This window comes from Aulonocara sp. 'chitande type north' Nkhata Bay, linkage group LG17 (assembly GCF_057382095.1).
Source record: "Aulonocara sp. 'chitande type north' Nkhata Bay isolate Kocher_YH1m ecotype deep benthic linkage group LG17, A_spYH_male_GT1.1, whole genome shotgun sequence".
Taxonomy (NCBI): Eukaryota; Metazoa; Chordata; class Actinopteri; order Cichliformes; family Cichlidae; genus Aulonocara; species Aulonocara sp. 'chitande type north' Nkhata Bay.
The window spans coordinates 30,093,515-30,107,127 of record NC_141360.1 but is presented as its reverse complement, the minus strand read 5'-3'; the positions used below and the strand labels follow the sequence as shown (position 1 = coordinate 30,107,127).

Genomic DNA, 13,613 nt, shown 5'->3' with positions numbered 1-13,613 from the left:
CTGTTCTTTTTCCAGGGTGTACAGCTTAGATCTTTGATGACTTCAAAAAAACAAGAATTAGGTGCAAATGTTTAGATTTATTATGGATTTTCTGTAATCCACTCAAGGTCAAAATTATACATGCAAGTTCAATAATATACAGGCATCCCCACTTATATTCAGTTAAATGCAAACTGCACCTCAACCAACCAATTTTGGCAGACATCAACAAGGTTCTGGAAATAGTAGCTGGATATGTGACCACTCTTCTTGGTCATTTTAATTGGTTGATTTAATTGGTTGATAACCCTACTGAAAATGTGTGGACTGAGTTTGGGACTTTCAAAGGCTATTCCAGAAGCTTAATGTCAGCCTGCTTTTCCATTCTATTCTACCACCACCGTGCTTGATAGTTGGTACCATATTGTCAGGTTTGAAAGCTGACCTTTAGCAACTGTGGCCAAACATGTGAGTCTTTGTGTGGCCTTACCATAAAACATTTCTTTAGAAAGCCTTTGGCTTGTCCATGTGGGCAGCTGCAAATTTCAGTCGAGCTCGAAGGTGTTGATTTTGGAGCAAGACCTTGTGTCTTGGTCAGCACACTCTCAGTCCACAGCGATGTAAAACTCACTTCAATGTGGACAGGGACACTGGTGTTCCAGCAGTTTCCAGTTCATGGCAGGCTTTGGTTAAGATGTTCAGGAACCTCTCATCTGATGGGTGACAGTTTCTGTCTTCTTCCAGACCTTAATAAAATGGTGACACATACAAATATTCACACACAGTGGTTTAAACTGATAATCTTGAAATCTGCAGCTGATTAGAAATGGTTCCTAGAGCCATTTCCGCCCTGTAAAAATCTACAAATTTCCTTAGCTTTTCACCGAGTTCCTTAGACGTTCTCAATGTTCTGAGTGTTGGTCATTCCAATGAGTGCTATCAAGCAAATGCTTTTTATTCTGGCAAAGAGTAACTACCAGTTGTAGTCAATCTTGATCTTTAACATTTAGTTAATAGGCCTTATAATTTTAAAAGATATTGTAGAACCTTCCGTACCACTTATCAAAAGATTTTATTGCATGTATTTGAGCTTGTATGTACATTTGACCCTGTGTGGATTCCAAATTCCAAAATAAATGTAATCTTGTTCACCCTTTTTTATTGTGAAAAATGAATGCTGTATAATCATTCCACCCTGGTTCTAGGGTGAGTTTATGTATCCTTGTGACCACAGACTTCTGTCTGAAATTTATGCTTTTGACTTGCATCCTGGATGACATTATGGAGCACTAAAATAAAAAAAAATCATTTTTTTATTATGAAAAAGGTTCACTTTTACAAAACACAACACTGTTTAAGCTACACATTTCCTTTAATTTAACCAAACATCACAATCATCAGGAAAAAAAAAAAAGCATAAAACTCTAAAATCCTTTAAAAGCTCTCTCTGTGTCACAAACTATTTCTGTGACAGGAATCACAACCTGATGTCCCTGAGCAGAGAGAACAAAAATACACATATGAAACCATTTCAATATAGTTGTCATTTTGCCTACTGTAGCCTATCTATTGCGAGGAATGAGAAAGGGTGGGCAGATACGACAATGAAACGGCACAGTGTTGGCATATTCACAAGAAAATAACATATTAATAAATTAAATTTGATCACATGAAATGTAACATCTTTATTTGACACGAGGAACACAGGAGTGAAGAAAAGTTCTTGCTTGGCACGAGAGGTGTAAAGACTCAGTACAAGCTTTGGCACCACTGAGGAATTTTTAATCATTACAGTCACGAGAATTTAAAATGCACCACGTGCAAACAATCGTCAGTGACGTGTTTGGCTGCACGTTATGTCCAAACCTATTCCTTTATGTGCTCGGAGCAATGTACAGCACTTTATCTGAAGCCGGTTCTAGAAGATGTTTATGCACTTGCATGCTTTTAATGTTTAATTGAGTGTGTTAGGAGGCAAATTCAAAGCTAGACTATCCTGAGCAATCCATCAGGGATTTCGTTTCCTTTCTTTACAAAAAAAATTATAAAAATTAAAAAATAATCCACCTATTTAGGATTGCACCCTTACAACATTATCACTGGGCAGTTAAGCAAAAGAAGACCTTCTTCCTTGTCCAAAACAACCAAAAAAATGGTGCTTACATTGCCCATAATGCAGCTTAGCAGACAACAATTTGGTCGAAACTCAATTTCGCGCCACAAGTAACGAAACTCAAATAGAGATGCTTCTGGTCTGTTAAGCTTGCTTCTTTGTAACTGCTGCCCCCCAGAATCCCTTCAACTTTCACTCATTCAGCACTGACTGAAGTGACATCACTTGCTCCTTTGGGAGCAACAAAAGACTTTACACAAGTTTTCACACACACAGAAGTTCTCCCTACGACCTGCAAATAGAATCTGACATGTACAAGTGTGGTAGTGAAGTCCATCTTTCAGTTAAACTAGCTGATATAATGAAACAACTTGAGTAATTTACCCATCAGTGCCCACGCTTTAAAATCTATTCTGTAAGAATTAACACCTGAATCTATGCTCTTATTAAATCAAGTGCTCTAAATCATGCCAGATGTTTAGATTATATCAACTAATAATTAGCTGATATTTGAGACCTTAAAGAATTTTTGGGGGACTTTCAAATTATTTGCTTTTGACTTCAATGTATATTTAACATCATAGCATTTTATAAAAAATGTATGCAAAAGAAGTTTGTTTTAGTAGTTTGAGCTACCATATGGCAATATGGCATACTGTGAGGCAGCACATGTCCAGTGAATCCCGGCCCTCAAACCTTCAAAGTGTCTTTCACAAGCACTGTGAGCTGAATCGCTAAAGAAATAGTCTTTAGTGAAATTTGAGCCACCAGCTCTTTCATATCTCTGAAGGAGATGACATCATCAGTGAGGGAGGAGTTCAAACATCGCCTTTCTGCATCCCGAGCGCGCGTTTAGTCCTGAGTCCCTGCCTCTCCATGATGTTCCACAGCTTCCGCAGGTTCGACTGGGTAATGACATCATCAGGTTTGAGCTGGAGAGCCCGCAGGTAGTTGGCTTCTGCTTCGGTAAGCTTCCCATTCAGGTGGAGGATGGCACCAAGGTTCATCAGAGCAGCTGGGTACTGGAATAAAAAACAGAAAAAAAAAAAGAAGGGAGCAGTGGATGTTTGGCATAAGGGTGATAAGATACAGGATTGTTGTAGTTTTGCAACAGTGCTGACCTTGCATTTATTTGGGCAAACCATTTTAAACCTGCCCTTGTTATTTCCGCATCTGACACAGAAAATGATGTGAGATACACAATTTAGGAAGCTTGCCAGTTCTGGATGGTAGATTAAAGAAAGGGCTCTGGTGCAATTTATTTTAGGCCCTCCTTTAAGAAAATCAAATACCCATTAAATTAGATAGAACGCAATCTCTCTGTGCAGATCAAATAGATAGGAGTATGTCCTCTAACAATGCCGCAGTAAACAAAAAGGTAGCTACAGATTGTGTGTGGGCAAGGGCTCAGTATTTATTGTGATATGCACGATCAAACCCATTGAGAAGAGTGTTTCTAGAGTCCTCTTGATTAAAATGCCATACTTTTAAGTTGCAAAGTGAAACCATATGACCCTGAAAAGCAGTCCAGTTGTGGGGATCTACAAAATCTAAGTCATAGCCATCCGTAACTAACAAATACACCCATATCTCATCCTCAAAATCATCTGCACCTAATCGCCCAGGCCTGGCCTCGTTCCCAGGACTGCATCCCCACTGCATGACATGTTGTTACTAACTTGGAAAATAAATCAAAAGATTTTCCCAGCATGAACACAACTCTTTGCCTCTCCTCAGCATGGATTTTTCACTTGTTTACGTTCCACTTTTCAGTGATTGTGAGCGCACTCAACAAATGCGCACATATAGCTTGATTATTTAAAGCAGTGAGAATGTTGGAAAGCTGTTGATTAATTGCGGTTTTTACAGGAAAAAAACTATACAGCTAACTTTTTGTTTTTCTCACCTACACAAAAAAGGACAATAATTATAATTAAATGTTATATTTCAGAATTTCAGAGCTCCTCAGTTTTTGATCATACAGGAATTTTGTAGGCAGGAGAGGCATACTTACTCTTACTCTTAATGAGGGTTCCCTTGTTATTTAGGGAAATATGCAACACACTGGCATATTAAATCACACCAAAGCCAATCATGGGACAATAGAATTGGACAGACGAAAGAAAACAGGCAGTTTGAGGGTAAAAGTTTCTGTATTTTTACCCTCTGTGACAAAAAAGAAAGTATCGACCTCTGATCCACAGCTTTTGAGAAGAGGCCTTTAAGCCATAGTGGAATATGATCACATTATCCAGCATATTCTGTTCAATTCTCTTTCTCAGAGGACATTTGTTATAGTATTAAATCACACTCACTGTTACCACAGTAATGACAGGTGCAGCCACATCCACCAGCACTGAAATCTTGAGGGATTATGATCTTAAGCGCATACAAATTACAACATAACCTCATCGTATCATAATTTTTGATTTGCCGGGAGCAAGACATGTACTGTGTCATGATTATACAATTTTCACACGCTGGAAGCATTGCCTGTTCTGCTCAGACTCGACATTATATTTGTGATGAATCTCGGAGTGGGTAAATACAGCGTTTTAGTGTGTAAAATGAAAAACACCCTCGCACCTTTCTCTGGGGGCACATATTCATTGCTTTTCTTAGCACGTAAAGCCAGAGCTGAATCTTTCATGACCTGAAAGCTATTGGATTAAGCCGATATTTGAGAGACTGTCATTCACTAAGCAGACATGTGCAGGGAAAATGTCAAAGAGAAGAGGCACTATAGTCCTGAAAAATGAAAAGAGGAGCCCCTCAGTGTGTCTGAAAGTGCATGTGAAGGCTTTAAGAGTGTGAATTATAATGACTGGGATTGAAGAAACATATTTCTTACAGAACAAAATGTAAACACACAGCTTTTCAAATTAAAATGGACAACCAGTATTCTTCTAGTCAAAGATCTGACTGAGCTCTTAAGGCTTAAACAGGATGTAAAGAGAAAGGCAGCCCTTCTCTTTAAAAGTGTCAGATTGTATAAAATAGTAATACCAAGCCTATAGATATTCCCTATGGCAGTAGGTCAGATTAGCTTATTTTAAAAAGTTCTCTAAAAGTAAAGAAGTAAGGGCCATAGTAACAGGAACAACACTAATATGGGAACACGAGGCAACGTAAATGAAATTCCTTGTAGGAATAACAAGCACAAAGGCTGTTAGAGCAAAGGTCACAAGTATTACATTACTAGTCTCCATTTTCAGCAAAGTTAGAGAACTAGCTGGGGCAAAGGATACATTAGCTGATATACAACTAAACAGAAACTAGAGGGTTAGTTACATGACTTGGCTATATTATGACTAACTGTTACCTGAATGGAGTGGATAAGACCTAAACTGCTTAGCTAAAATAAGTCTCCAGAACTGATACGTGAGTCAGTCTCCAAGGTTGAACTAAGTAAAGGTCATAAACAGTGTTGGTCAAGTTACTTGAAAAAAAGTAATCAGTAACTAATTACTGATTACTTCCCCCAAAAAGTAATCCCGTTACTTTACTGATTACTTATTTTCAAAAGTAATTAATTACTTAGTTACTTAGTTACTTTTTAAAAACACGATTTACAACCTGAAGAGGTGATAAAGTGATAGATCTTTCAGCCCAATTCTACTTTTTCTACATAATCCATCATACAAACTGTAATCAACTGGAAAAGTCTCTTTTTAAAACTTGTTTTATCAGTTTTAATCTTTTAACATTATGCATCAAGCAAAAATTTAATTATATGCAACATTCTCTGACTTGAATGAATTAGTTTAACATTTAAACCTATTTTCTACACATTCCAGCACATAAAATAAAATATTTTTTGTGTTTACACTCACTCTTTCAAATAGATGCAAGTAAAACACAGCAGAAAATAAATAAAGTCAAAGACTAGCGGTCCTGTTGCTCTATTTTCACCTGTAAAGCAGGACTGGGGTAGGCGGAGGTTTACCCTGGTGCAGGTGTGCCGCGGTCAGTTGAAGAATCCGCGAGTTTCTCTGTGAGTTTCCCATTACGTGGTAGCACACTCGGTGCTTGCTTGGACGTTTAGGGGGTTTTTTCGCTGTAAAAAGAAGTTTTCTTCCCACGCACGATGGACGCTAATGTTTTTGTCACTTTTTATGGAATCAAACTCAAAGTAAGGTCAGTACTTTCACGCTTTAAACGCTGCACACTCATACTCTCTCCCGCACTCGATATGTGAACCATTGTTGATCTGCACACAGCTGTTGTCACTAACGGCGCACTCGCTTACGTCACTGTCATGGGACATTCTCGCAAAAAATCACGGTTTTAGTAACGCAGTAACGCAGCGTTCCTACGGGAAAGTAACGGTAATCTAATTACCGTTTTTGCAATAGTAATCCCTTACTTTACTTGTTACTTGAAAAAAGTAATCGGATTACAGTAACGCGTTACAAGTAACGCGTTACTGCCCATCTCTGGTCATAAATAGAAAGCAGAAGCAGCTAGCATGTAGCTAGCCAGCTAGCTGCATAAAATATATCAAATTCCTAATGAAAACAGTTATAGTTCATGGTTAGTTAGAACTAAACATAATAAAACATTTTTGTTTTCCGAGGTCATATATGATAATCTTACCAGTTCTAAGTTACTTAGAACTGTGGAGCAACAGTACTGTGACCACATTTATTATTTAACATTGTTCACCACTGCCTGAACTCTCTAACAGGCAAACTTTCTTCTAATTTCTTTAAAAAGTCTTTAGAAATAGTTCTCCAGGTTTCTTGAACGACTTTAAAAGCTCACATGCACCCCGCTGTTAAACAGTAGTGCCCATTCAAAATTTTGTATTGTACAAGTTCTAAGTTGAGGCTTTTAGTCATTTTGAAGGTGTTTAAGCATATTTGTTTTCAGAAGTTTTAATCTGGATTGATGGAAAAAATCTCTCTGCCACTTGATTGATCAATTTGAATTAATAGCTTATACATTCTCGATGGCCATTTAAGGGTTAGATATTACACATATAACAAATTTTGTTACCAAAGTAGGTTTTTCTTGATCCAGTTGACTGGGTAGCAAAGTACCTAAATATACAATTTGAAATTTATTCTTTGCCAAGATGTCTGCTATGTCTAGACACAACACTGGCTTATCCTTTAGTTGCTTGGATGAGGCAAAGGTCAGTGTTAAGTAGTGTAACTTGGAATAAACTATAAATTAATAAGAGTTGGCCCAAGTTGTTTGCACAATGTGTTAGACAAATACGTTGGCAAACGCTTCTATAAAAGGTGTAGCCTTATAGACTTACACCAGTTAATGCAGTGGAGGCAGGATGAGGTCTAACCCCGTCATATAACTGAACATAAGTCACAGAGCAGGGCATCAGTAAGCACACTAACATAATAAATGACTCCAGGAAGCTCCTTCAGACCTTGTCTAACAACACAGGGGTTCCTATAACTCTAAATCACCTTCCACAGACTGGTCCATGCACCCTTTCCCTTTGAAGTGACTGAGGTATACCAGACAGACAGGCTATAATGGCTACCAACTTCCTCAACCACTTGTGCAGACATCAAGAGACATGATCTCTGCAAAGCTTGGTCTGTTTAACTATAGTGTTATGATCAAGCATTTACTCTGAAGCTAAGAGCGTGACTTCAGTGTCAGACAACTGAATCATTAAGCTCTTTTCTCACTTGGAATTTGGTTGGTTGTATAAAGGTAACAGTTCACAGGCATGACCAGAACACAGTTTCCATTTCATTTCCAGCACTATCGCTGCTTGCCAGGAACAACAGTACTATAACGTAATGTCAGAATGATGGGTAATACATAGTATGTTGTAAATTGAATTTACAGTGCAGACGTGTGTGTGCATTTCCATGATAAGTGCTAACAGGCCTACCAGTCCAGGTACTTACATCTGGTCTGAGGCTGGCTGCACGCTTGTACTGCCTTTCCGCCGCCTCGTTTAGATTGGCCTGTCTGAAGAGAAAGAAGAGCGGAGAGTAAAAAATTTGCACATTATAAGATATTTTTATCAGTGATAAAAACGAATATATTTTCCAGCTAATGATTGTATTCACTCATTGTTAAGCTTCTTAGTATATAAATTATCGTGAATATTGTTCATTTAACGTAAGAAAGAAATGTGTATGATTTCACTCATACATAGTCAAATTAATTCATGTAGTCATTAGTGTCATTTAAATTCTGCTGGTGTAGTACTAATAGGCACAATGATACTTAAGCAAAGAAAATTTCACACACACACACACACACACACACACACACACACACACACACACACACACACACACACACACAGAGAGTAAGCTCCACAATTACATTTTTGGGCCGTTTCTGACAATTATAATTAACAATTTTTCGAGTCATTAGTGAGATCAAATTTCTACAGAGGGTCTTGAACCTCAAGTTGGTAACTGCTGCTTTTAACTCTTATTTTAAGTAAATACAGATAGACTCAACTTTTATAATACTATTAAAAGCTGCAAGATTTCACACTACATTTTTACACACTGCGTTAAAGTATTTGACTGAATAGCAAGTCATAGTGAAAATTATACTACTATTTGTACCTGCCAAGGCTTAAAAAATGACTTACTAATTTGAAAGACTTGCTTACATTCTGTCTCACGTAATTGTCAAATGACAGTACAAACTCTTTGCCTACTGCAGTGATGTTGTAAAATACTGGAGCTTCTAATATAGCCACCGGTAAACAATATTCTGGGACAAGCGGCAAATAGGCTTGACATAAATGGGATCATGTGTTTGGACACTGATTCAGCACATTAGGCCTTACTTTGAGGTTCTCATTTATAAATAGATAAAGAGAAGCAGACAATGTTGATGCCAAGACTGCTTAAAGCACCAAAAGTCCTCCCTGACATGGGTACAGTAGCAGTAGTTAATCGGCTCTACACTAACATTATTCATGGAGTACATGATCTGGACTTTGCTGTGCCAAAGTTAATAAAGCCCTTCCTTCCTGACATGCTAATTTGTATTTATAAGGCTTTAAAATAAAGGACACATTATGGATATCATAGTCATCTCCTAGTGTCCTTCCTTGGTCTTTGTTTTGTTTGGGGAAGTGCTAGAGAGTCATTAAATAACAGATAAAGTTACAGGAAGCCACATTTAAAGTCAAAATCTTTAGGTATCAGGGAGGTCAAAAGTAAAGTCATTTCCTTCTTTTTCTGATTAGAAAATTGCATATTTCCTAATCCTCAACCTGTAAAATAAAGCAAAGATTTGTGTCGGTAAAACACGTCGCTTAACAGCAATGTTACACTTGCATGATGTGTATTTAGAGTTAGTTTGTGCAGAACAATTACAGGCAAATCCTACATTGCACTGGACTGTCAGGTCATTCTTATCATCCTGTTTATGCTCAGTCAGTCACTGCACATAAAGCAAGCCCCGGTTTGTAGCTTATCTTTATTATCAGGCAGGACAGCTTTAGCTTTGACAGGTGGGCGTCATATCAATAAACACTAATCCTAATCTGTTTGGATTTATGTCCCGAGGGTCTCATCTTAAAATAACCAGTCGGATCAGAACTCGAAGGAATGACTTGTCATTTAGATTTATCCTTAGGTTCTCGAATGCAAACCTCAGTCAAGCCCTTAGACTTTTAGCTTTTTACAAACCCTCTGTGGCAGCGCACTGAGATGCTTCAGAGAAGAAATGACTTTTCCAGATATGTAGAGCAAAAATGAGTTAAGGTTCATCATTCCAATATTTTCCCTCAGTTGCTGGGAGTAGAGGACATTTGCAGTCCCTTTTGACACATTTTAAGATTTATAAGCTGTCCGTGTACACGGTTGCCAAACTTTGAGGGAAAAATTCTCCTATTGCTTCTTTACAAGCCGTGCACAGAAACCTCACCACTTCCATTTATATATGTAATACATAAAAACTTTACCAGCAGCTTTTCCACTGAGAGGACATTTTACTATTCTGTAACGCTGGTATAATTTATATTTGAAAAGATGGCTTTTAAACGGCAGTGGTAAAGAACAAAACCCTCAAATGTTGAGGCAGCATGAGGGCAAACTCAGCAAATAATGAATTTCCAAAACACCGTAATTCTTTGAAATATCTCTTCATTCAAAATTCTGTACTAGTAAGGGAATCCCCACGCAGAAACACAGCTTTTTCAAAGTGGCGATTTTAGCCAACCTGAGCATATGAGCAGCACTGAAGACCACATCAAACTCAAAGTTGTCCAATTCTGCGGCTCTTTCCGCCATCTCTGCAGCCTCGCCAAGACGGGACTGCTCCAACAGAAATTGTCCTGGAAAGAAAGAAAGATGAGGGTAGCAGAAGTTCTGTTAAGAACCTGTTAGCTCCTGTGTCACAGAAATGGAGCTTATTCCTAAGTCCAGTATGGAAGATCTGTAATCACTCATCTGTCTGCTTCTTGGGTGTTCAGCTGCTAGTCTTTTCTTTACATCTCTTCCATTTACCCATCCTGTCAGACTCAATACTGACATCATTTTGCACGTTTTGCAAGCTGTGTGCTTTAAATGTCAGTGCTTTTCTGTCATTCTGTCTTTCAGACTGTTATTTGTGCGAGACACGTCCTCCCCATATCTGCCTCACATTGGTCATCCAGAACCCCATCCAAGCCTCCAAAACAGATTAGCGTAATTCTGTATCTTAATAAATCCTGTCAGATTTTTCCAAATGATGTTGCTTTATTGAAATATATTGATAGTGTCCAGAACATGTATCATTATGCTTCAGATTCAATTCATCTACTAGATGTAGAAATATTTTAGTACATTTCATATAGGGCCATTATTAGTTCAAAATTTCAATTTATTCCTACTACTAATAAGACTTTTTGCATCAACACTGAAAATTCCGGCATACTGACATTAGCATTTAGTTTTAAAAATAACTGTGCCTAAGCATATCTTTATATACAAAATAAAGATACCAGAGCTACGGGGGCTTTTTGTTTCCTTTTCAATTTTACCAAGCAAATGCACAACTGTATTCCTTGTTATCGCACTGCAGCAAACCAATGGGATTGGAATGAGATGGGGACATCTTGTAGAAGAGTAATGACAGGTAAAGATGGTGACTGGTGTGTAAAGAAACGAAGATGAATGGAAGCTGAGTAAGAAATGAGTGAGACAGAAAAAGAGGCAGGGAAAGCAGGAGACAAGTCAGACAGTGATAGACTGAAGGATTGTTGTTGTTTTGCTCGGCAGCGTTTGAGAACACAGATGAGACGCAGGTTTTCATGGGTTTTCCTGTGTGAGTCTTGCCACCTGGTTCAGCACCTTCAACTCCCTGCACCAGCGGCTATAAATGAACAGCCAAGTCTAACCACAGATGTTACTGAATGCTGGAAAAAATTGCAATGTAGGGATAAACTCAGGCGTATGCCTGTTTGCATTCTTGCACTGAATGCTAACTGTGTTTGCCTGAGATTCCCGAAAACCAAGCGCACTCCAAAGGAGACTACCTAGAAATGGTTCTGCATTAAAATGAGAACAATGACAGGAAAGGGGTCTTTGTTTTAGCTTTCACCCTCTGTGTCCTTCCTTCCGAGCACATCTTTGTACGTGTATTTGGTGTTCTATAATGTGAACAGATAGCATCACTCCTAACATACTCACACCTGGAGATCATCCAGTGACCCCAGGATAGCAAAGGCAGCCAGATGTGCGATAAAAGGAGGAGGCAGCCCAAATAAACATCACTTATAGCAAAAAGCTACAAGATAACATTGGAAAAAAAGAAAATGGAGAGAAAGAGCGTAAGGACTTCAGAAGGGGAAACTGCTTCGTCCAAAGTCAGCAGCAGACAGACCCCTCATACACTGACCAATCTAAACTCAAAACCAAAGATATCAGTGCGGAGAAAGCACCAGGAGGAATAGAAGGAGATAAGAGGAGAAAGGGACAATGCACAATGGTGCTTTGAGCGGGATAACACAGAATTCATTTCCTATGAATATCCCGGAGATAGCTCCTTGGAGCAGCAGGGAATCTGTTCCTCCAAGCTGATATGAAAAGCCTCAATAACAGCGGCGTGGGAGGAACACGGTACCGTGTTTAACAATCGTAAAATGTGTATTCAGACTCTGTCTTCTCACGCAGATAAACGCAGCATACGTGGCTTTTTCTGAGTGTGTTTGCACCATCTGCAACGCTTCAAACAGCTCCAACAGTGCCAGCACTGATACGAAGAAAAAAATGAAATGACAGCGTGTTACCGCCATTATTTTACGGAACTCTAATAAAAGCGCTGAGAGATTGGACATTTCTGGATTATTAACTCCCAGCTTTGATTTTTTCTTTCCCATAATTCTTATCGAGTTACATAAGCAATCAGAGTGGAACCAGTGTGGTTTATAACATTAGTTGTCAAATGACATGGTAAATTTAATTGCACTCTGAGGGTGACGCCATTAAGTTTTTGTCTTGGTTTGTGGAGGGTAAAGAATTGCGAGTGTGAGCACAGCTGAAGGCAGCAGAGGCCGATCATAACCGTATTAATGCAACGCCTTACAGTACTGGCAGCCATGCATGATTTAGCTGGTAGAGAAACACTTCAAACTAGATTGTCGCTAAAATAACTTCAAAACTGTCCATCAACTACAGGCAGACACTTCTGAAGATAAAGGCATTCATGGTTTTATAATTAGAATATCTATTTTTAAACAGGCTTTGTTTAACGTGTCTCTAAATAAATCTTTTAATATATTTCTTACCGTAGTGCATGTAGCAGTTTCCTTTCGTCGGGTCTAGATGAATAGCTCTCAGGTAATATCTCTCCGCTTCTGTTTTCTGCCCCTTAAAAAACAAAAAGCAACTCAAGTCATTATAAGTGATGGTTGAACATGATTTTTTTTTGAGAGGTTTTTGTTACATCCTTGATTATTCCACTGATACAACATAACCTGAACACTGCAGGCCTGAAAGAAAGAATACTGAAATAAATGCACTTCGGGGTAAACCAATACTGCCAAACACTTGTTCATTCATAAGCTTCCCATCAAATTAATTCTTTTTAGCTGTAAAGACAGCTCTGAAATCTAATATACATATTAAAGATTAAAACAAAGGGTTAAAAACATAAACCTTAAAAAAAGCTAAACCTACTTTCAGCTGCTCTCGTATTCACAAGGGTTCACCACAGTAGGTAGTGCAACATGTTTTATTTGGCACGCTTTTTATACCAGATGCCTTTCCTGACGCAAACCCAAAGGGATTTGCGTCTCCTCCCAGGATGGAACAGGGAAGCTAGGCAAATGGTGAATGTTTAAACCACAACACTATTGTTTCGACATGGTTTAAAATGGTATAGATTATGCTGACCACCAACAGTACATATTATATAACACACAATATGTATAGCTGGGCCTGAGCATGTATTTCTTTGCATCTGAAAAACTGTAGTGCATCAGCAGGCCTCATTTGAGTCAGAGCAACCCAATTTCTTTGTATCTGCAGAAAAGAGACGCTATTAAAAAACACAGCCGCACAATCTCTCATGCCAAACCGTTAGAGGAAAA

The 13,613-nt window shown here is 38.5% G+C and overlaps 1 protein-coding gene across 1 annotated transcript in view; it reads right to left on the bottom strand.

Annotated features, from left to right (window-relative positions):
- Nucleotides 1-1,274: 1,274 nt before the first annotated feature.
- LOC147310333 (protein O-mannosyl-transferase TMTC2-like) overlaps nt 1,275-13,613 on the bottom strand; it is a 69,489-nt gene continuing 57,150 nt past the window's right edge. Inside the window, exons 9-12 of the mRNA XM_086268060.1 lie at nt 12,810-12,891; nt 10,262-10,376; nt 7,975-8,038; nt 1,275-3,114 (exon numbers count right to left, since the gene is read on the bottom strand). Coding sequence (XP_086124186.1) covers nt 2,911-3,114; nt 7,975-8,038; nt 10,262-10,376; nt 12,810-12,891 — 465 coding nt within the window. The 3' untranslated portion in view covers nt 1,275-2,910. The remainder of the gene's footprint in view (nt 3,115-7,974; nt 8,039-10,261; nt 10,377-12,809; nt 12,892-13,613) is intronic.